General features: G+C 35.9%; 1 protein-coding gene across 1 annotated transcript in view; it reads left to right on the plus strand.

Annotated features, from left to right (window-relative positions):
- Positions 1-790: 790 nt before the first annotated feature.
- DNAH11 (dynein axonemal heavy chain 11) overlaps positions 791-22,581 on the plus strand; it is an 88,983-nt gene continuing 67,192 nt past the window's right edge. The window contains 16 exon segments of the mRNA XM_027877954.1: positions 791-915; positions 9,327-9,377; positions 9,379-9,451; positions 10,733-10,821; positions 10,823-10,857; positions 11,607-11,629; positions 11,939-12,168; positions 13,433-13,506; positions 13,509-13,573; positions 14,265-14,362; positions 14,364-14,420; positions 15,245-15,386; positions 15,504-15,658; positions 16,305-16,421; positions 19,701-19,788; positions 19,790-19,840. Coding sequence (XP_027733755.1) covers positions 791-915; positions 9,327-9,377; positions 9,379-9,451; positions 10,733-10,821; positions 10,823-10,857; positions 11,607-11,629; positions 11,939-12,168; positions 13,433-13,506; positions 13,509-13,573; positions 14,265-14,362; positions 14,364-14,420; positions 15,245-15,386; positions 15,504-15,658; positions 16,305-16,421; positions 19,701-19,788; positions 19,790-19,840 — 1,473 coding nt within the window.

Consider the following 22,581-nt stretch of genomic DNA (forward strand, 5'->3'; position numbering starts at 1 on the left):
AACAGCCTCACACTGTTAAAGTTTTTAAAGAGCAGACGAGAAAGCAACTAGTATTACTAACTGGGTTTTTAGTGGGGGATGGGGAGCAGGGATGGAGGAGTATATGTTTTTTTTTCTCTCTCTTCTTCTCTAAATTCATACCTGTGAAAACCTTTCTGTTCAGATAAGTAACTCTGAGGACTCAAAATTTCTGACAGTTGGTTTAAAGTGGATACAAAGCCTTTCAAAACAAGCTTGCTAAACATTATTAAGAAATGGAGCTGGATGGTTAAGGAGTGTCTCCTGAGATTCGTCAGTTGGGTAAAATGGAGTGTGTAGGTGCATACACCTTTAAATGCACTAAAGGACTAACTATAATCTTGGGGACTTTTTACATGTAGTACCTCAATGAGCTGGATTTTCAGCTTTTTAAATTTTATTATCTTAGTGGGTTTTTTTTTAGTCTTTTGGGTTGGTTTTTTTTCTGCTTTCCAGGTATTATACATGCATATCCTGTAGGGTTAATTGTCAACTGTAGCACTTGCCACCTCTGAAAATCAAGACCAGACAGTCTTAAAACGATTTAGTAAAACTATATTGGTTTGATTTTATAAATAACTCTTTTTATTTTGTATAACATTGTAAGTAGGACTTACTACATTTTTATTTACCATAGTAAGGAAGGTTTTCTCTATCATCCTACCTGTCTCTCTTTGGTAATCTAACTGAATTAGAAGAATTTATAAAAGTGACAGACACTGGACTCCAAAGAGAGGTGACTGAGAGAGATTACTGTATGCTGGTACCAATCATGGGCAATCTCATAGCTATGAAAGAGAGGCAGACAACTGCTGACGAACTCTTTGAACCTTTAAAAGAGTTGGCTGCACTACTAGAAAGATGTGGACAGAAGATGACAGGTGACATTTGTGCCAAGTTGGAGGTACTGTAGCAAAAATAATATTTCATATTTACCTATGTGTATATATCCTAAAAAAGCAGTGTTTGTTTTCAGGGATGTAAATAATTCCATTCTCTTTATTTCTTCTCAACTACTAGCAATAAAGCCAGGTAGCTCTTTTGTTTTCTTTTTAAAAACTTGTTGTATGTGAATGATGGAAAATAAGTTCAAAAAGAGATGCTACATTTTGTTCTGATGAGGTCCATAGTTATTTTTTGCTATTTTCTTTTCTTAATAATGGCCAAATCATGTTCACATTGATAAGCCTCCTCCCAGAATCTGAACCATATAGGAGGAACTCAAGTGAGTGTATTTTCTATATTGCTTTGTCACCCATGGCACAGTTAGAAGAAGTTTAGGACTCTGTTAAAATATAAATACAAAAGGTGAGATTTGATTGTTGTCACATTATGCTGTCTTACAAACATCCTTAGTCACTTGTTTCTCTATATGTTCTGTCCCACACCCATTCTAGTTATAATTATTTTGGTTGTCAAGCTAAATTAGGGGGAATTACCTGAATTAAGTAAAACTCAGTGATAAGAATAGGTGGGAAAGCACTACAGCTGTAGTGGTTTCTACTGACACTAAAAGACTGACACTTTTTTCTACTGACACTTTTTAAGCTATGGTTTTCTGAGTAGCACCTGCATATGAGAGACACTTATTTGGTCTGTTTTGGGAAATGCAGTACACCTTAAATACTGTTCATTAGAATTGGGTGGAATTAGTGGATAGCAATTAAACTAATGTTTTTCATCAAATAATCTAATTAGTCAAAATTATGACTCCTCCCTAGTTTCAATGAGCTTCCTGTCCACAGTGGAATTTTTATTTCTGTGTTGATCTGGTCTAGTATTTTTTAGTAGGGTTTTTGGCATGTTCGTTAAACTGGTTTTCTACTTAATCTGAAGTGATTTCTCTTTCTTGTATTTTTCATACAGACAAAAACCACCTGTCGAGGTATTTTTTTCATCCTGTTGGAATTTTTTTCACATGGTTTACTGGATGTTTTTTTCTAGAGATCTTGGGAAGAATGAGAAAGGTATTTCCAGGTCATCTTTATATACTCGAAAATGTGTTAAAGCAGAAGAAGTAGAGCTCTCTGTTTTGCTGTGTGGAAGATAATTTAAATGAAGTTATATGTGATTATACATAAAATAACTAAGTTCATCAAGTTCAAGTAGTTTATAATTACCAATGATCCATAAAAATCAGTTCTTTTATAGTTGACAAAAGTTCTAGTACAAGCTATGACATAGAGTAAGTATACTTGTGGTTGAATAATTCATCCACTGTAATTTCTTATTCATAAGCAGCTGCTGGAGTATCCTTACTGTTAATATATAGACTTTAGTGATATATTTCTGTCATGTGTGGTATTTTTTGCTTTAAGAAAATGTTACTCCATTAAATTGGAATTGCCTGAAGAATTGAATGCCGTTAGGAAAAGACCTGCATCGGCAAAGTACAAAGTAACTCCTCTTCAGGCATCTGATGTTGCAGTTAATCAGAAGAAAATGCACTTCACTTGATATACATTGAATTGTTGAATCAGTCTTTTTTATATCATTTTTTAAAATAAGAACATGGTTAGTGACAAGTGTCATTACCTGTACTTCATCGAGGAAGCGGATGGAGTTCAGAGAAAGATTTAAAATGGAAGTTCCCTTTTGGTTTGATGTAGAAAATCCATATGCTCATCTCAGTAAGGTGAGGAGGAATTTCAGAAAAACATAATTGCTTGTAATCTTTCAGTATGATATTCATTGATATTTCAGTGTACACATTAAAATATTTGTGGTTTGTGAGGTTTTTTGGGGGGAGGGCAGGGTTTTGGGGAGTTGTTGGTTTTAGAGGGTTTTTTGTTTTATTGTCTTGTGGGGGGGGTTATTTTGTTTATTGGTTTGGGGATTTTTTTCCAGAAGCTGGTATAATTCTAATGCCACCAAATTCATGTTTCTTGTTTCTCTTGTTGCATATGCTATCTAAAATTTTAAAAAAATCAGAATACTTTCTTATGATCCTTTAAACAGTCAGTATAATGTGCTCTTGATTACAGCAGCCTAAAGTTGACCATTTAGTGAATCTTTTTTAAAACATCGTGAAGGGACTTTGTTAACATTTATACGACTTTAAGTAGTGGTTGACTAGGTTCAGAGATTTATCACAAGAGTATAAACTAACTCCTTTCTATGCAGCTTTTCTTTTATGCTTCAGATACAAAGTCCTTTGTATGCTTTTGGGAGCTTTCAGAGGCAATTCAGAGCTTTTTAACCTCTGCAATAATTCTCTCAGCTTTTCTTATTGAACCATATATACAGGATTTATAGATTTTGCTGACAGGCTTACGTAAGCTCAATATACTCTACAACTATATTTTGAGTGCTCTTTTCCTCTTTGAGGCAAGTCAAGAGCTTGAGATACTGGAAAGAGAAGTGTTACTAATGGAGGAATCTACCTGCAAAACTATTTGAAGTAGGTATTCCAGGCTACAAGCGTATGAAACCATGTTGAAAAGAAGTGCAGTCACTCAAGAAAGTTTGGTATATGCATGTTGATATCAGTATAAGATTTTCGTGTTGGTATTTACAAATTTAGAATATATTTTAATGTTATACTTTTAACTTGATTCTAGAAGTGTTATAGTTTTGTTTAAAAAACTAGTTTAAAATGCAGAAGATTTTAATATTGGTTTTGTTTTTGAAATTATAGTTGCTGGGTTTACCCAGAGTAAAAGTGTCTGTTCTCAAGTCAATCAATTTCAAGAGATTCTCAAAACAAAACAAACTTTTTAGTTTCATTTAGAGATTTTTTTAATACCAATAACTTGCTTGAATAGTTAAAACAACTGAGTAAAAACTCAGAAATCCAGAAAATTCCGCTTCAGGACTGAGGACTGTGCATTGGAAAGCCCTACAAAGTTAGAAATAGGAGTCCAGAAAATTCAGTGTACAGACCTGTCTGGGAAATCAGTCTAGTAAAGTTCTGTTTCCCTCAACAAATTGCTTTTCATGGACGTGGTTAGAAATATAGTATCAGATGAAAGCAAGAAACTGGTAAAATGCTTGGCCTTTGGGTTGAATTTTCAGAAGATAGATTATTATGTGTGCTTTCTAGGTAGTGGTGGTGTAGGTTTGGAAAAAAATTAAGGTCCAGGAGCTATTACAGTGTGATGGGCTTTTCCCTGCATCCATTTATCTCTTATGTACCAGAAGCTCTTCTTTACCAAATGTTGTTGATGCTGTTATCTGTACTTTCTGTTTCAGAGCAGCATTGATGATTGGACTAAAACCCAGTGGAGAGAGATTAATGTGGAACAGATGGATGTGCAGCTCTGAAGGTTTGCCAAGGCAGGTTCCATAGCTGTCTATTTCAGCAATTTATCTGTCTCAGTGCCAGCCCTTCCTCATTCTTCCCACCCACTTTGATGTTGCATTGGATTTATTACTCATGTCCAAACTGAATTTTCTGGAACATGCTTTGTTTTGGGGACTTTCCTTTAAAACTTTGTTCTTTTGAATGAGTTTCCACTTCCTGTGGAGGTACATGATAAAACCATGCTGTCACTTCTCTGAGCTGAGACAGTATGTGAAAGAATAAAGAGGTTGGGGGTTTATGACAGATCTCACAGACCCCACCTGTTGACAGTTATTTTTAGAGACAAGTGGAATTTGCAGAGGTCTATCTGCTCTGCTCACAGACATAGAGAGTGTTGGGAGCTGCAGGAAAGGTACTAATTTTTGAAGGGAGGACACTTTCTTTGCTTTAAGTATTTGCAATGCTTTGTTAACAGTAGCCCTGCAGAAGACAATTCCCATGAGATAAGGGAAGTATGAACCAAAAATAACAACAAAGGCCTCCCAGACTATTTGCAGGACACTAGACGAATAACTGTGGTTCACAGACAGTATAGTAGTTGAGTATAAAGTCTTGACCTTAATGGGTATAAAATTTCTTCTTTACATATTTATTTAATTCAGGAATAAAGAAGCTTAATTGCATGCCCAATTATTAGTGCTTTAAGAGAAAAATCAGACTTCATGGTAGATAGCTTAAATTGCTTCAGAATTGTGTACTCTGCTTAGCCAGTTCTGATACTGGGAGTTGTCATGTTGTGATAGGCGTGGTAAAAACAAGGAGAGGATTGAGATAACTGCATTCTCCTTCTGCTTTTCCATCATTCTCTGCGGCACATATGCCAGTTCCTGGAACACAAAAGATGCAGTTCACTGCCTGTGAGCTGATCATTTATGTTGTGTTCATCATGCTCCAGTGGGTATTTGAGTCTCCCTTACTCCTCTGAGCAGCGGTTTCAAATGTATTAATTTATGTATCATTTTATCTGCAGTAAATAATTAAGTGTGTTAAACTAAATGGCTCTGATCCAAGTGGAATAATAAAATCACTGTGTAAATATGTTATTAATACAGTTCCATTACTTTAAATGACGTACTGGAAAGTATATTTCTGGTCTTTGACTTACCTGCCACATAAACCAATTAGCCAAATAAAATCTTCCCTAGTCCCGTGCTAACTACAACTTTCCCATGTATCTGCAAATGCTTTCTTTTTCCAGGTTCTTTTTAGGCACTGGAAGGTGCTATAAGGTGTCCTCGGAGCCTTCTCTTGTCCAGCCTGAACAACCTCCACACTTTCAGCCCTCTGATTATCTTCATGTCACTCCTCTGGACTCGCTCCAAGAAGAGCACATCATTCTTATGTTGGGGGCACCAGAGCAGGATACAGCATTCCAGGAAGAGTCTCACAAGAGCAGAGAAGAGATGGAGAATCACTTCTCAACCTGCTGGGTGCTCTGCTTTTGATGCAGTCCAGGACATGGTGCATAGAATGAGTTCACAGGGAGACTAGACCTGAAAGTAGATAGAAAAGAAAAAAAAAAAAAAAAAAAAAAAAAAAAAAAAAAAAAAAAAAAAAGAAAAAAGTGAAGGGTACCAGAAGAGGCAACAATATTTAACAATATTTAACAATATTAAACAATATTTAACCCAATTGTTGATCATATAGCTGGAAAACCAAAGAAGTTTCTATGGACCAAAAAAAAAAGTAATTTCAATTTCTCAAAAAGAATCCCAGTGGTTTTGGTTCCTTAAGCTATAACTTGGATCAGTTGTTGGTTTTCAAAATGTGAATGATTTTTTTTTTAATCATTTTGAGAAAGAAATTTGAAGACAGATTTCCAAATGTTTAATTTTTTTTCATTTTTAAAGTAAAAATAACTATAAAGCTGAAAGCACATGAGAGTGAATGTAATATAGTGTTTTTATTCTATTTCCATATACCAGTCATTTATCACATACAGTTTTAACAAAAGAACATTTAAAATTATTTTAATTGCAGAAAGTCCTATACAGGGTTAGCATAAAAATCTTGTGATTTTTTTAAAACAAAAATAACAAAAAAAGGATTGACTGTCATCTTTTTGAATCATAGATTAAAAAATTGGGGTTTTTTTATTGATATCTTACAAAGTAGTAACAAAATACAGCAAATACCTCTACCACTCCCCAAGGTTTCTAGTCTGCAAATACTGTGCCTGTAGCTTACATTAAATTCAATGCAGCTGTGCAAACAAATTTACCTTTTAGTGTTAAGATGTACAGTATATCACAATACAAGACAAAACAAAAAACCCACACAGTATCAACATCAAGAAACATTTCACCTACGCCATTTAAGTTCACATTTCTGGTGCAAATCTGAAAGTATATCCAATATCTAGAGTGCATATAATTTATTTCATTGTGGTTTTTAGTTAGATACTGTTTGAACACTTTGTTATATGCTTCTGTGTGACTTTTCTTGGTCACGGAATTCTTTTGCTCTCTGCTGTCTCTTTGCTTTAAAGGTCAGGCTTTTAGTATGGGAAGATACTACCTTGCCCAATCTTCTGAGACTCCAGCTTCATGAAAGTAGAAAATGAAGTCCAAAGTGTAGTTGTCAATGCTGTGCAAGAGCTGAGTACTGAAAAAGAGAGAGGTGCACGTTTCTTTCTTCTGTGTTTTGCAGAATAGTATGTAACAAACTATTTGTCTGATTAGGTTTTGTTCCAAGCAGTTAATGATAGAAGTGAATATTTTCATGTGACTTACCTAGGGATCAAAATTCACAGCTTAGAGAAATTAACTTCTTGTTTGTGGTGTAGTTTACCATCACTGTGAATTAAATAATTTAATTAAAGTTACCAACTCAAAATATGAAATGTGATATATATATATATAGAGAGAGAGAGAGAGAGATGTTATTATTACTCTTCTTTTTTCCCAGATTTTGGCAGAAACCAACCACATATGGACAGCCGTTGAATGTTCTTATGAAGAGCATCAGAGGAAATAAACTCCTTTATTGAGGTCAGATGAACAGCTGCTTGAAACTTTAGATAACAATCAAGTAAAGATTCAATTAATAACAATACCATTAGTGTATCAATATTATTCACTCCCTTGATACACTTTTATTTAGAACTTTTTTCCTGAATCATTATTGCAGAGAGTTATATTTTCTCCATGTGTTAGTAGTGGGAATTTACATGTATGCTATATAACTGCATGTATTCTAAAAAATTCCTGTCTCCATGTAGGAGTTAAACAAAATCACAGCTTTCTAAGCTAGTATTTTTTTCTATTTTTTAAAAAATCCTTTAATAATACGCTGTGCATTTTCATTGCTTAAAGATGTCTTATGTTGTGATATACAGGAACAGTTACAGGAGAATTTGTTAAGCTCTTGCTAGCTCTAGTTCCTCTGTTTGACAAATTATTTTGATTAGTGCAGATTTTTCTTTTTTTTTTATATATTTTATTTTATTTTTCTAGTTTCAGCTGCAAATAATTCTGAAAAGTAAATATGTGGTATATTTCACTGAACAAGTGAAAGGTTGGCAAAATAAACATGGGAGATTCTGTCATTTTCATTTGGATGGAAGTTCAACACACATGGTCTTTCTAGAAAGTATTTTCACTGGCTCTGAAAACATCAGAAGCTAGCTGCCTTTAAGATACAAACAAATTTGATGAAATCAACAGACTTCAAAGTTAATAGAGTTATTAGTTCCTATTAATTTAAATCTTGCATTTGAATTCTTCAGAATATTTCATAAATTATACCATACTGACAATTAATTTGAGTATTTCTTTCACAGACTTGTTTCTAACCCACTGAATTAACATTATTATGAGAGTCTCAGGCTTACTTGGGAGAATATCAAAAGTGGATTTTGCATTTCAATTATTAAAATCAAAGTAATTATTTTCCTTGTTTTCCTCTCACACGGACTGGCAGTTGCTGGTGACATAATTTGAGACAAAGTTCTGGAAGTCATTCCTTCATGTGTCTTTAATATCTTCTTTATTTACTCATTGTTAGTTTTTTGACCTCTTGGAATCACATAGAGATGCAAAACTTCTGAGCTGCAGAAATCTCTTCTGCTGGACTCCATGTCATTTAGGACAATGATGGTTAAAATACAAGTTTACAGTCCAAAATTAAGTACAGAAATCAACCTTAACATTTGAACTGACAGAAAACATTGTGCTTTCAGTGTTCATTCTGACCAAAAAAGGTCACTGAACCCTTGCATAGTAAAGATTTTGCATTGTCAGTATACCTGTAATTCAACCCACATATGCCAGGGAAAGTTCTCATCGTGGGCAATTCTGAAAAGCTAATATATTATAATGTTCTATAGGGAAGTTCTATATTTGAAATTTTAAATATATTTCTAGTCATTTAAATCTGCAGTTTAAAAACATGGACAGCAGCATGTCTTACTATATACCAAAAAAAAAGAAGTATATTTATTTACTTTTTGTGTCAATGCGAACATGTGTTTTCAGGTTTGTAATAGTTCATACATCAAAGATAAAATTTACATCTTGAAAAAAGTGACTACTTTACACTCACATTCAGCTGGTTCTTTTCTGCTGCTGTCTTTGTTGTTTTGTTTTGTTTTGTTGGTTTGAGGAGTTCTTTTCATTTGTCTGCACATAACTGCCCTGTTGAGTACGAAATTTTTTTCTTGTCCCTTACTTGCCAAGGCTGGACTCTTTGGAAGGTCAAAGAGGATTTTGCCCCTAGCCAGACTTACCTTTTTAGGAACTTTTCTGACAGAATTCCCTTCTCTTGGGTTCCTTGGTCTTAATTATTACAAGATGATGTTCCCTTTCATTTTCTGGAAAGGAAACATATAAGGTTTGCCACCTTCTCTGTTCCTTACAGCTGTGTTCATTGTTATAATTTTAAATTAAAAGTGGATGGTATTGTTCTATTGTACTGTTTGATCTGATTTTTACCTTTACTGTGAGGAAATTCTTGGCTTTAAGGTGATTAAAGGCATGTGTGGTTAAAACCTCTGTCATATTTTCAGACTTTCTCTTTGTGGAAAAGCTTTGTCTGCGTACGTAGAAACCAAGCACGTCTTTTCCTCGCTTCTATTTTGTTTTTTCAGCAGACTTGCTAGACATGCTTTCAAAAGGAACACAGCCAAAACAGGTGAGCCTCGTTGTGAATGTACTTCATTCTTTATGAATGAATGTACTTAATTTTGTCTACAGAAAGGCAAGTTTTCCAGCTAATTGCGTGAGGTGATAGTATCATTGAACTGCACTTTTTTTTCTGAGCATTAATTTACTTTGCAAATAGGAACACTTTGCCTAAGGAAGGTAGTAAACATTTTTTCCCCCAGCTAGGACAAGTAGAAAGTATTCAACAAGGAGAGATGAGAGGCATTTTACATGTCCTGGGCTGTCTTTGCTGGAAATTTAGCCGGTGAAAGTTGCATTGATTTGGATTTTTGGATTGTAGGTTTGCAAGAATTAGAAATGGAAAAGGTCAGTGAGATCATCAAATCTCTTCTCCTTCTAGCACAGATTGATCAAATTTCAGGCATACTATGTGTAGTGATGATAAGTAAGACTGAAAGATCTATGGTGTCTAACTGAGCTGCTGACTATTGTACGAGGAATGTTTTTGTAACCATCCTTCTGTGTTCCTCCCTTGAACAATAATCTGCTACATTTTGTGGCGCTTTGAGAGCAATTTATATAAAAGCACAGGCACTTTGATGTATTTCAGGAGCCTCATACTGTGTTATCTACATGCCAGGTTATACTCCTGGCCTCGGTTAGTAGCCAGCCACAGCCATCAATTCTCGTGCTAGAGTTTTTAGTGTGCCCCAGGCTAAGCCTTTTTGAAGGGCTGTGACATATGACAGAAAAACTGATACTTTCCAAGAGGATGAAGGACTTGTGAGGCTCGAACATGGAGTCTTTTCAAACATGATGATAGACTCTCATAGATTCTTCATGTAACAAAATCTCAGTGATTTGTTTCATCCACATATAAAAGCAACCAAACAAACCTTGCATTCTAGTTGTCAGGCATAGAGTATGCTGATGTGTAGACATTGATCTTCAAAGTCTACAGCCTTTGGATAGGTATCTAGTTACACAAGGCATTTAGACCTCAAAAGGTAATTTGTGATATAAGCACTAGCCATAATTAATAACAATTTCAAGGCTTCTCAGTTTTATATTGAGCTGTCTTTGTCCTTCAGACTCTTCTGACAACTGAAAGTCAGAAGAGTAGTGTGATTAACTCCATTCACTGATTTACCTGTGACCATTTTGCCCCAGCTTTTCCCATAAAAACCTTGTGTGTAGTAATCATGCAACAGTCAGATAGTCATCCACTTTAACAGAAGTATGCATTAGTGTGATTGATACAAACCTAAGGTAAATTGTTTCCTTATACTTCTGCTATTTTTGGGTGGAGGTAGCTCATCATCTTACAATACTTTTTGACAGAGTTGCTGATCATAAATTTCAAGAGAATACAGAGGAATCTATAAATGCTGCCCTTGGGCAGAGAAAAGGAGTGTGTGCTATTTCATGACAAATGTGGATCCAATAGCCAGATACTGTGAATTATGTGAAACCTCCTTCATGGATTTTACCATCTTTGAGATGCTACTTTTAAAAATGTAAATTTTGAAAAAGTAATGGTAAATAAACAAATAATAATAAAACCAGAACATTTTGTTACCCAAAGCTGTGTAATTTAGTAATAATTTTAAGAAATGTCTATCTGCCTCTTGTACATAAGGTGCTTTTTAAAAGAAGTATAGAGAGTTTACTGTTGAGGAGCAATGAAAAAGAAAAAAAAAAAGTACTAAAAGTCACCGAACTGATCAAGATTATGGTTAAATGTTTCATTTCTCATACTTCCTCTCTTCTGCCCTTTTCATTTCATCTTTTTTTATGTAGTTTCAGATCCTCTCCTCTCATGCTTTAGCACATACCTGTCTAGACCTCCAGTGCTCTCACACGTCCCCTGTCATCTGAACAGGGTTTCAGCTGGTTTTGAGCGTTATATTTGCTAATTGGCCAGCCAGTATTTGTGCTAACTGTGTAGTGGTAGGTCAGAGAGAACGGATCAGCAACTTCTGAGACAATAACTTATTGTTCTCAGAACAGTGCTGAATGCATAAGCATTCACATTGCATAAAATCAATGTTGCTTGTGGTTCTAATGATTGATTGTCTCAACAGGGAGGCCCCAGACTGAATGGACAAATATATGCAGCTTGCCTCTTAGAGATAGTTTCTCCAAGATACAGCTACATTTGAGTACATAGAGACATAGGAAAGGCTATTGTCTGGGCTCACTCTATGTCTGTGAACACAAAAACTTCAGACTTTCATATTTGGAACTCTAAGACATTACGTCTGGGTGTTCCAGTCAAGCGGATATGTAAAACAAAGCAATGTCTGTCATCTCATCTAAATCCTAATGAAGAGGCAGTAACAGAGAAAATGGAGGGAAAAAATCCACTTTCGTTTCAAGTTGGTAAAACCTTTTAATGTAAAGAAAATCCTTTGTAAATATTAATGAGATGAACTTCCTTTATTTTTGGTATAAAATGTACCATTTATTTTATGTGCATAAATTTATGCATGTGCTTGGGTTTTTTGCTTCAAAGGTAGAGTCTTGGTTGCAACACCTTCAGGAAACTGTACACAAACAAATAAGTCTCTGCATCATGGAGGCAATAATGGCCTATGAAGAGGAACAGAGAGAAGAGTAAGTTTTTTACTACCCAGCCCAGACTAAACTCACTGCTTTACAAATCTGTTGGGTTTCAGATGTAGGAGTAGCATTTGGTAGGCTGGACAAGGGCTTGGCATCAGCCCCAAAGGATTGCCACAAGAAGCAGGAATGGATATTTTCCTTTTGTTTAATTCAAAGAAAATAACTACAGTGTGAAAATGGTCCCGTAAAAAGATATGAGTAGCATATTGGAAAATTTGAATACTATAGTAAATAAACCTCTATTTGCATCTACTGGATAAAGAAACACGGCTTTTGCTTCCAATTCTGTTGCCTCAAGGTCATTTTTATCCCATTTTAATTAATTATCCCACATCTTTTGTGGGATTATTCCAAACTGAGATGAAAGGTAAAGGCAACGATATTGCCCAACATCAATCATTATACTGTGCTAAGAACAGAGTATGCAGCCAGTATGCATACAAGACTAAGCCCATATATTTGTGTAAAGAAGCCAAAATTTTTGAGTTTGTTTTTGTCAAACCAACCAGTTTACTTCTAGGATTAGTTTTAGTCCCATTTCAGAAGGGTGGCTTCTGCCATTTCATTTTTGCTTTGCACTTGTTTAGTTTCAACTTCTCCTGAATGTTTCTGTCCTGTTGTGAGTACGCTTTCTCTTTGCAAAAACTTTCAGTAGTTTTGGTTTTGTTTTTTCAACATAGAATATCTGCTGAGGGGAAATGCAAAATAAGAAAGAGACTTTAAAGGGGTGGTGGATATCTGACAGAGTTGGTTTAAGATTTGCCTGTAATAGCAAAGATATTATAACTTTCTATTGAAATTAGCTGTATTTTCATCCTTAGAATGACTTGCGGTAGCTGTGTATGGAGGTTTTTTTCTCTTAATAATATGAAATCTGAATAATTCCATAGTCACTTCCTACTATGTAACCCCGTATAGTAATTTATGTCGTATTTTGTGATCATCCCCATATTGCATTGCCTATTTTTAAAATCTGATTTTAAGTCACTGATCTTTCATAAGGGCTATTTTTAGTTTGCCAACAAATGTTCTCATGCAATTAGTACAATTTTCGCAGAGTCTGGTGGATATTTCTATGAAGATTATAACCACAGAATTCACAATTCAACTTCATGCACATTATCTTATCCATCCATTCCTCCTACCCTGCCTGGTTGACCATTTGCAGTATTTGTGCTCACCTGGATTGTCATTGTTTTAGAGGTGATTCAAATGTCTGTTTTAACAGGATTTCTTCTGGCATCTCAAGTCTAATACCAGCAAGTTTGTACATACAAGCCAGTTTTTATGGTGATCTAGTTCGTAATGTAGGCAGAACTAATTTCTAGTATCAATAATGGTAGAGTTACTGAGGGTTCATCTGAGGTTTTAGATGGTTACCTAGATCCTTTCAGGTCACTTGGAGAAATGCTCTTGTTACCATGATGCTTTGAGAACTTTTATTGGTTGATCATCAAAAAACATGTCCATTGTCACTGTAGATGTTCATGCCAGAGAAGTATTAGCAAGCCTTTGAGCTCAGAAGGTGTGAGTTTGAATCATCTACATTTTGCATGCACAGGTATTCTACCTTCAGTAATTCACAGTGTGTTTTGATCTCCTTTTAGAGACACGCATGCATTTCTAGAGCAAGTCACTCCTCTCCTGTGGTGACTCTTTGTAAGTGCATACAGTTGACATTTTCAATGTTTAAACCAAAGTGCTCACTCTGTGTAATTTTGTTCAGGTAAACCTAAGGTGGCTGGCATATACTGTTTGAATGGACAAAAAATTTCAGTGGATAGGGATTGAAATAGGAAAGAATTCTCATTCTCCTTCTGACCTCCTGAGCCTCAGAAATAAAATGATTTTCTGAGACAGCATTAGGATAAGAAGAAACAAGGCTTGAGGAGTAAAATGAAACTCATTCTGGTCAAAGTAATGTCTGCTCCGAGGCAAAGATTGCATTTTTTGTAAAGAGAGGTCTTAGTCAGTAAGTGACAACGTGTATTGCTGTAATAGCTCTATTGAAATTATCTCCTATTACACTTGCATCTATATAAAAGCACAAATGCCTCCAGGTTCATCTAATCCTCTATAGCTGGTTGTAGTGGTTATTGGTCCTAAGTGGCTAGGAATGAGGTGTGAGACCTAGTGATGACAGAATTCCGATGGGTGGCATTTCTTCCATCTGAATAGCTCCTGCCTGGCATCATGACTCTACAAGGGCTTTTTAGGTCACCAGTTTCAGATCTTTTACTTGGTTGTCATAGCTATGCCATAGATGGGATGATGTCCAGAAACACTGTTTTGCCAGCATTAGTGATGCTCAGTTTCATTTATGAGCACTTGGGAAATACCCCTTGGCTAGTTATTACACCTTTGACTGACAGGTAATGACTGCTACTTACAAGTCTGCCTTACGTGTTTCTGTGAATAACAAGTTAAATGTTTCTTAGAAGTTCAATGCTCTTTCCTAACTCATATGTATAGGGTTGTTAAGACACATTATCTTTGAGCATGTGTGTGCATGTAGGTGTGCATACTTCTGTAATGGTATGATATTAATGACCGTTACATTTAAAATAACTGAAATAATCTTTGCATAAGTATGTATGCAGTGTCTAGTCTGAAGGGGAATATGAGTGGATTGCTATCAAGGTTAATCAGGATTTTTCAGCAATTTTTTTTTTTTTTTGGTTTCTGTGTTAGAGCCCAAACCAGTTTGTTAGTTTTTTTTACATCACATACAATGATTTTTTTTTTTTTCCTGGAAATATTTCTACTCCAGTATGGAATTTCTTTCTAAAATAAGTGATCCAAAAAGATGCACCCAGACACCATGGCTGGCTTAGTGCTTATGACCCTCAGTTAGAGGGACCAATTCTGGGACTTAAGTCTTTAAAATAGGCCAAGCAGCAACTACAGTCTCCTGTTTCCTGTCCTATGTGACCACTGATAGGATGTTCCTTCTTGCTAAAAAATGCTGATGTGGTTAATTTTCTAAAAGAAGCATTTTCCGAGTAGTATCACACCGTGATTTTATATGAACATGGAAGAGATACATTTGTGGTTCAGGACATTCAATTTTAATGAGAAAGTCTTGGGATAAATCATCCATGAAACATAAAGTTTGGGGGAAAAAACCCACAAAACAAATCCTCCTGACATTGCAGAAGTTCACTGCAATGTGAATAGTCACTTTTCTTACATTTAGGTGTTATATTACTGTAGCCCAAGCTCTTGGCCTGAAAGTGAGTGTTTCTCCTGAAGAACCAGCTGGCACAGATAAGACAGAGACCACTGAAAATTTAGGCTGTGCCCTTCATATGATGGGCATCTTTAACTGTTCAGGAAACATGAACGACAAGGTGAGATATTCTGCTAAGCAGTATGCAGATTGGTGTTTAGCTTCTTTTTCACGTGAGTTACATCAGAAACTGTTACTTTCAAGAAAAAGATGTTAAATCTTTCACTTCCGATTTTATTCTATAGAGAATATCTGTAAAGATTTGGTCCAGACAGGAGCTTGGAGGTGCTTTGGTGAATTCAGTCACACCTTGGTAGCTCAGTCAGTGAGGGCAGTACAATTAAAGACTATCCATGATACAATTAGGAACAAGAAAAAGGAGTATTTCAGCAGTGCATCTTTATTGTCCTTCGCAGGCTATAAATGCTGAACCATATCTTTTTTCAGAGCTCCTCTGAAACCCTTTGTAAATGAGGGAGTAGATAGAAACACTAAATCACCTGTGTAATATACTACCTTAAAATAACTTTATCTTCAAAATGTAGCAACAAACATCAATGAAATCCTGATCCTAAAGGATTCAGATTAAAGCTTTGCTATTGAAACTCTGGCCCTGTTCAGTCCCACCATGTGAGATCATGGCAAGATACAGGTGAGAAGTTTGACACGATTTAACTTTGCAAGAAGTCTCAGTGGTTCCAGGGTTTTCCAGTGTCCCATCTTCTTCTTCTGCTTTCTTTACTCGATGCTGTCTCCTGGCCTTTTCAAACCCTCTGCATCGCTACCAGTCTCATTTATTCTGCGTGTTTCAAAAGATGATTCTTTCTGTAGACATGCTTCAGCAATATGCACTCTTTGTGACTCTAGCAGTCTGATCTTTTCCTTCCAAATTCAGTGCTGGCTACAGGAGCCACAGATTACTAAAAGCTGATGGTCACCTCTGTTTGATAAGCTCTAGTAAACTTTCCCTTTTTGTAAGTGTTATCTTTCTTCTAACACTTTTTTGGTGTTACCTCTCTTTTAACAGGTTTGTATTTCTTGGTGAAAATATTATATTGAAGTCCACAGTTGGAATATTTATCACCATGATCCTCGGATGCGCAGGTCAGACAGAACTACCTGAAAACCTCATAGCTCTGTTCAGGCAGTTATGCTATTGTGTGATTTTATGGTATACTAGTGTCTCAAGTCCACATTTAGAGAACATATCCCACCTAGTGTTCCTAGCCCTGGTTTGCAATGAAGGGCATCTTCTTTTTGCTACAAAATTTCTGTTAAAAAAAGATCAGTATTCATGTTGTGCCTGCCTCTAAACCATAATGAAAAGGGATATTAAATGTCTACCTTGCTGGATTTTTTTGTTTTGTTTTGGTTATGTTTGTTTGTTTGTTTTTTAAATCTATGTCAAATTTTAAAGGTACCTGTGAACATATAGGAGGTACCTAAACATGTGCAAGAATATTCACTGTTTTGTGGTAAGTAGGAGTCCTCACAGCTCAGTTAACCTAGTAAAATCACCACTTGAAAACTGTCTAGCTATCACATTCTTGGTTGGGTGTAGGCATGAAAGTATTCATAGATGTTTCAAAACTACCAGCTGAAAATGAAGCTTCATACTCTCATCTAGTAAGATATTGAGTGTGTGATTGTTGAGAAGCTGTGAAAAGTACAGTGCACATCAAAAACAGTCATAATGCTTTTGCACACTGTGGGACAGCCCATTATCTTTTTCTTAAAGTATGTATTTATGCTTTGTATCTTACCACTAATGTTTCAAGGAAGAAAGTTTTGAACTTGAAAGATCTGAATATATTTTGCATGCTCTGCTCAGTAAGTTTATATCCAAATGGTGTTTCTGGAAAAAAGCAATTGCTCCAGCCGGATGGGCAGTAAGACAATGCCAATCTCCTCCGACAAAGTTTTGGAGCTGTCCTTTGAACTACATGGTGCAGGCCTTGCTTAAAAAGGAATGGTCACTCGCATTCTTGTGCAAAAGTTGTCACCTGACTCTTGCATTGACACTTTTCACTGATTTAATCAAGACTTGAGAAAGAAATTATTCTGTTATTTCATTTCTTCACATACTGAAGTTCAGTGAGGCAAGCTGCAAGGCATTGTCAGGCTGTTTGGGGAGGCACAAGTATGCACATGCTATCTGCATAGTAAATCTCTTGGATTTGTAAAAGATAGGATAGAACCAAGCATCACTTGCTTCTGTGAGCAAATTCAAATACAGGCAGTATTTTCTTCTGTATTTAAAGTACGTCCAGATCTCGGTGTGTTTTATTTTTTCTACTTTAACCATGGAATTCCTGATACCATAGACCTACATGCTTTCCCTGCAGAAAGACATAAAATCTGCTAAAGTTAGAAAGCTGTTTGCTCAGGCACATCTCATCCTCTTGCCAGCCAAACATCATGTTCCTTGAGCCCAAATTACACTCATTTTTAGCAAGCAGTAGGTAATATCTGCATACAAGGAGGAGTTTAGGATTTGAATTCCTATGCCTCTGCAAAGAATGTGTCTAAGATGCTATAGCTGAGTCTTAGCAAAAGTTGGAGGGAGACCCTCAGAGATACATTGTGCTTCCTTATAAATGGTGGGAGGACGGCTGTTAATATTTCACAACTTGACTGTAGCATTACCAAGCCTTCTCATTAATTGCCAACTCGGAACCCTCAAGGCCAAGCAGGATTGATTTGCACCAAGAGAACAACAATAGGCAGCCCCTCAGTTCAGACCGTTGCACAAAATAGTACAGAAGGACAGGGACCCCTGCCCTGTGTCTGTGCTGTGTGGCTGCCACCCCTCCTGCATTCAGAGTCAGCTGTCTTGGTGGCCTCATCTTCCACATTCAGCTGGTTGTGGTATTGACAAGAAAGCAGGAGTGTTCATTCCCTGTCACTACCAGGTGTTTCATCTCTCAGTGGACTACCAGAGAATGGAGAATGCATGTGATTTGGTTGTTTGTCTGTTATTTTTGTTGTCCTTTGTTTGTTTGTTTGGGAAGAAAAGGGTAAGGGACATGCAATAATATTAATTAGCAAAATCTCTGCTGAACGATGAAGTCAAATCATTGCTTTCAACTATGGTTTTCTTTGGCTTTGGTTGGGGTTTCTTTGTGGTTTTGTGGGGAGTTTTTTTGTTCGTTTTATTTTCAAAATCTACTTGTTGCATAAAGCAGAAGTCTCACATTTGCTTGGTTTTCACACACACACAAAAATAAGCCAAATAAAAAGTCTTCAAAATTATAATATGAACTGCAGCATTGAGACTCAGGAATTTAGCTGAATTCCCTGTAGCTGATATCTCTTAACAGCTCCTATCTATTGTATGGTGCAGAGGAAAGACAGGAAGATAACTGCTAAAGCATCAGCTCCACATATTTGCCACTTAATAAAATCCCACAAGAGAGACAGGACAGAATAAATTCTGTTTGCCTGATATTTCTTGTATATTTCAGTTACTCTATTTGCAAAAAGTGTCATAATTATGGTAGGTAGAAGAGCAAGTCATTTTTTATAATTGGCTGCAATGCATTGGGCTTATGAAGAAATGCCTCTTAGAGAACAGTTCGCTTAAAAATTGTTTAGCAGAGGGGTTCTTACTCTTTTTCTAAACTATGTCAGAAATACACTGCTGACTTAAATTACCAATCTTAATTTTGTCATATTCAAATGGGATAGGGATCAAAAAAATATTTGTTTTGCAGGAGTTAGAAAGTGCTCTGAGGGACAAATTTGCTGGTTTGTAGCTGGCCTAAACAAAAAAAAAAGTCAAGGTTTCTTCTTCATTATCATATAACTTAAGTAGTGATTTTTAAAATAAGGATATTGTTTAGCAATAGCAATATTAATTTGTGTTACTTTTAAAATGAGATTTAATGAGATTTCCCCCATTTGTATCATTAATATGTCTGTGATTCTGTTCTAAAAGTTTGAAGTGGAGGTTATATTTTAAAAAGAAATTGTGAAACCTCTAAAGGCAAGCAAGACTTCATATAAAAGCATTAAAGCCCTCCAAAATAATCAAAGTGCTTTAAAAAATTATGGCATTTTTAGTAATGGTTGGGTGTTGTACTTCCAGACCGTGTACAGATGCCGGCTGTGACCTCTAGTTGTCAGTGGCAAATGGCACCACTGCAGACTGTGGCTGCTCGAAGTTTCAGCAGTACCTGTCTCTATGTTTCTCAAGTGCCTCCTTTGTGTGCAGCAATGTTATTGAATATTAACAATCAACAGTGACTAATTAGCTGCTCTTGCTTTGAAGTAAGCTTTGACTGACACTCTTAATTGTGGCTCTTTTGAGCTCTACTTTTAAAAATGTTTGCACACATCAGACATTTGATTTAAATGGCTTATTCTCACTATGTTTAAATACTAGTCTGTGTATTTGAATTATGGGGTTTGTTTTCTTTTCTAGAACCTGTGCCATGGTTGTCCCTGGCATTGAACTGATCTCTGAAATTGCATTGGTTGCTGAAGGGTTTATTGATGCGTATCTGTTAGCCCAGGAGGTTTATCACCTTATAACCTCTCTGCAGGAAGCTGCTCCCTGAACAGGTGAGGGTCTCTGGGCTTCTGGGTTGGACATGTCAACACATACTCCATCCCAATGCAGGTGGATATCTATAATAATAGGAGAGATTTATGTATATAGTCTTATTTTTTATTTTGAAGACATTTTAAATCACATGTCCATCCTTAATAAATTATCAGATATGAATTTGAAAGAAAGTGCCTTTCCTCTGCTCTTGTGATATTTTAATGTGTTAATTTTGCACTAAATAATTGTGTATCATCACTTCATACCTGGGATGACTGACTCCAGCGTGCTGCAGTTTCCTATCCACATTAGAAAGACAACTTTATCATTTGAAGAAGAGAATAGCAGATTAGGAATTATTCTGAAAAGCAGATAGCGTATTCTAGTTGGATGAACACTTCTCTAAACTTTTCCCAGTAAATACAGTGGAAGACTGTTTGAAAAATGGAAAGGGAAGTGGGGGGTAGCACTTCTAAATAATTTAATTATTATAATAGAAAGAGTTCATATTCAGAAATATTATCCTAAAACCTAAAATATAAAAATGATATCATTTCTTCCTGGTATGTATACTGTTTTAGTCATTTTGAACAATATAATTTTTCCCAAGACATTCTTAATATTCAGTTTTATCAGTGTAAGAATATCTTAGACAACCCTTAAACATTAAGCTATAAACACAAATAGCAGGCAAGGCCGTGATGAAATCAAAAGCAACTTTATTTTCATGCCTGCATAATTTTGAAATTACCTCTAAATATCCAGATGATTTCCTGACACATTCTTGCCATTTTCTAGAGATAATGAAATTAAGCCATGCGTATCTTAAGATAATTAATATTGTTTGCTTCAGTAGAACAAGGATGCCTCAAGTCTAATGATTACTTTGTCCTGGAGGCACTTTATGAATTGAGAAAAGTAATTTATACCATTCTTTGCCAGTTCAATATCAATCATAGTATTAACAATAATGTTTGAAGCAAAAGCTAGAACGCTCTTGTTTGTTTGCTTTTAATGGAAATGGAAGAAATCAAATTCCTTCGACAAAAATTCTGGGCTACCAAGAAAAATATACACCAGTTCCGAGAGTTCTGAGAATATTGGCCTACTATGGGAACTTATAGAACTTCAAATATTCCTCTGGGACACTAAGATCCTAGCCCATGAAAATTCCTACAGAACAGGGTTCAGGGCTTTTAGTGCATATGCAGTGAAGGAAGGGATTTCTGGTCCTGTCATACCATGGCAAATAGCCTGTATGTCTTAAAGTCTTTGTGTACTGGACAATCCACACACCAGGCTGCTTTTAAGATACATAGCCTGCATTTCAATAACCCATGAGAAAGCAAACTAACAAAAAACCTCAAATTTACCTTGATCTAACCAAAAGCTTATTAAGCACAGTATTTCCTAATTTCTTAAATTTCCTAGTTTCATTATCAGCTGTATGTTTAACTTCTTTGCCTAGGTGTACCATTTCTAAAATGTGGAGACTCATATTCAATGAAGATAATTGGCATCTTTGTTACCTTATGAAAAAATTTTTTCTTACTGCTTGTGAACTGTCATGAATTGGAAAATTACTTTTTAGTTTTTATCATTTGTGACATATTAACTGCATTTGATTCACACTTATAGAGTTAAAAATGGTATATTTTTCAATTGTGAATTTGTTTCTGGTTTTGGTTTGAGTTTTCGGATTTTTTTTTTTTTTGTTTTGGTTTTGGGGGTTTTTTTTGTTATTGTGTTTAGGTGTGATAATACTAACTAGGCTGTATTTATACTGAATTCCTAGGTGTGGTTTGCAGCATATGTTCTCAAACCTTACCCAACTGGTAGCCAATTTGGGTGATGACAGCAGGATGGTTGCAACCCCAGACAGATTTTTCAGATTGAGGAAAACGTAGTGTGCACACACCAAGGAAACTGTTGACCAACATGAATATTGTGATGCAAGCTGACATAAGGAGATAGTAGCCACAGCAACACAGAATTTAGAGAGGAGTGATTATCCGCATACTTAGCCAGATGCTCTTATGGTAGCTGGTCCCACTGCTGGCTATACCAAAATTAGCCATCTGGGATCTCTACATGAGCTGTAAGAACACCTAAAGGTGTTGCTGTAACCTTAAATTTAGAGACTTGTAACTTCATAGTAGACCTCTTCAAAACTGGATATTAGCATGCTCCAGTCAGTCAAGGTGCTGTTCAAATTGTTTTGAAGTCCTTCTCTTTCTGCTTCTACATTACCTTGGAATGAGAGGGAGAGAGGTAAGTATTACACAGCCCTGAAAAAATGAAAAAGAGTATGTATATGTGTCGTGGACAAAGTTGTGCCTTTTGCACTGGGTATCTACCTTCCCGCTGGCAGGACTTAGAGAAGGATACAGGCTTGTTCTCTGCCCTTCACTTGCCAAATGTTTTTACACTTTCTCTCTAGACTGAGTATCTACATGTTTAACTTTGGTGATGGAGCTGGTGCAAATGTGTTGATAGTCTGCCCAGTCTCACCTTTCAGAAACAAAAAAGCATTGCTATCAGGTCAAATTGAAGTTTGGAAGCCGTTTTTTGCATTCCTTATTTCATCATGAAGGTAAAGTTGAATGAATACAATAATACTTGATGATGCAAATATTGCCATTTAAGAATAAGGAACAAAGTGGTGGAATACTGAAGATTAAATAGATATACATTTCACCCTTTTTTTGTCTTTTTTTCTTTAGTAGAACTCTAACACTACCCTAAAGCCACTGCAAGG

This window comes from Empidonax traillii, unplaced genomic scaffold, assembly GCF_003031625.1.
Source record: "Empidonax traillii isolate 1590-97213 ecotype Southwest subspecies unplaced genomic scaffold, ASM303162v1 scaffold35:size4298261, whole genome shotgun sequence".
NCBI lineage: Eukaryota > Metazoa > Chordata > Aves > Passeriformes > Tyrannidae > Empidonax > Empidonax traillii.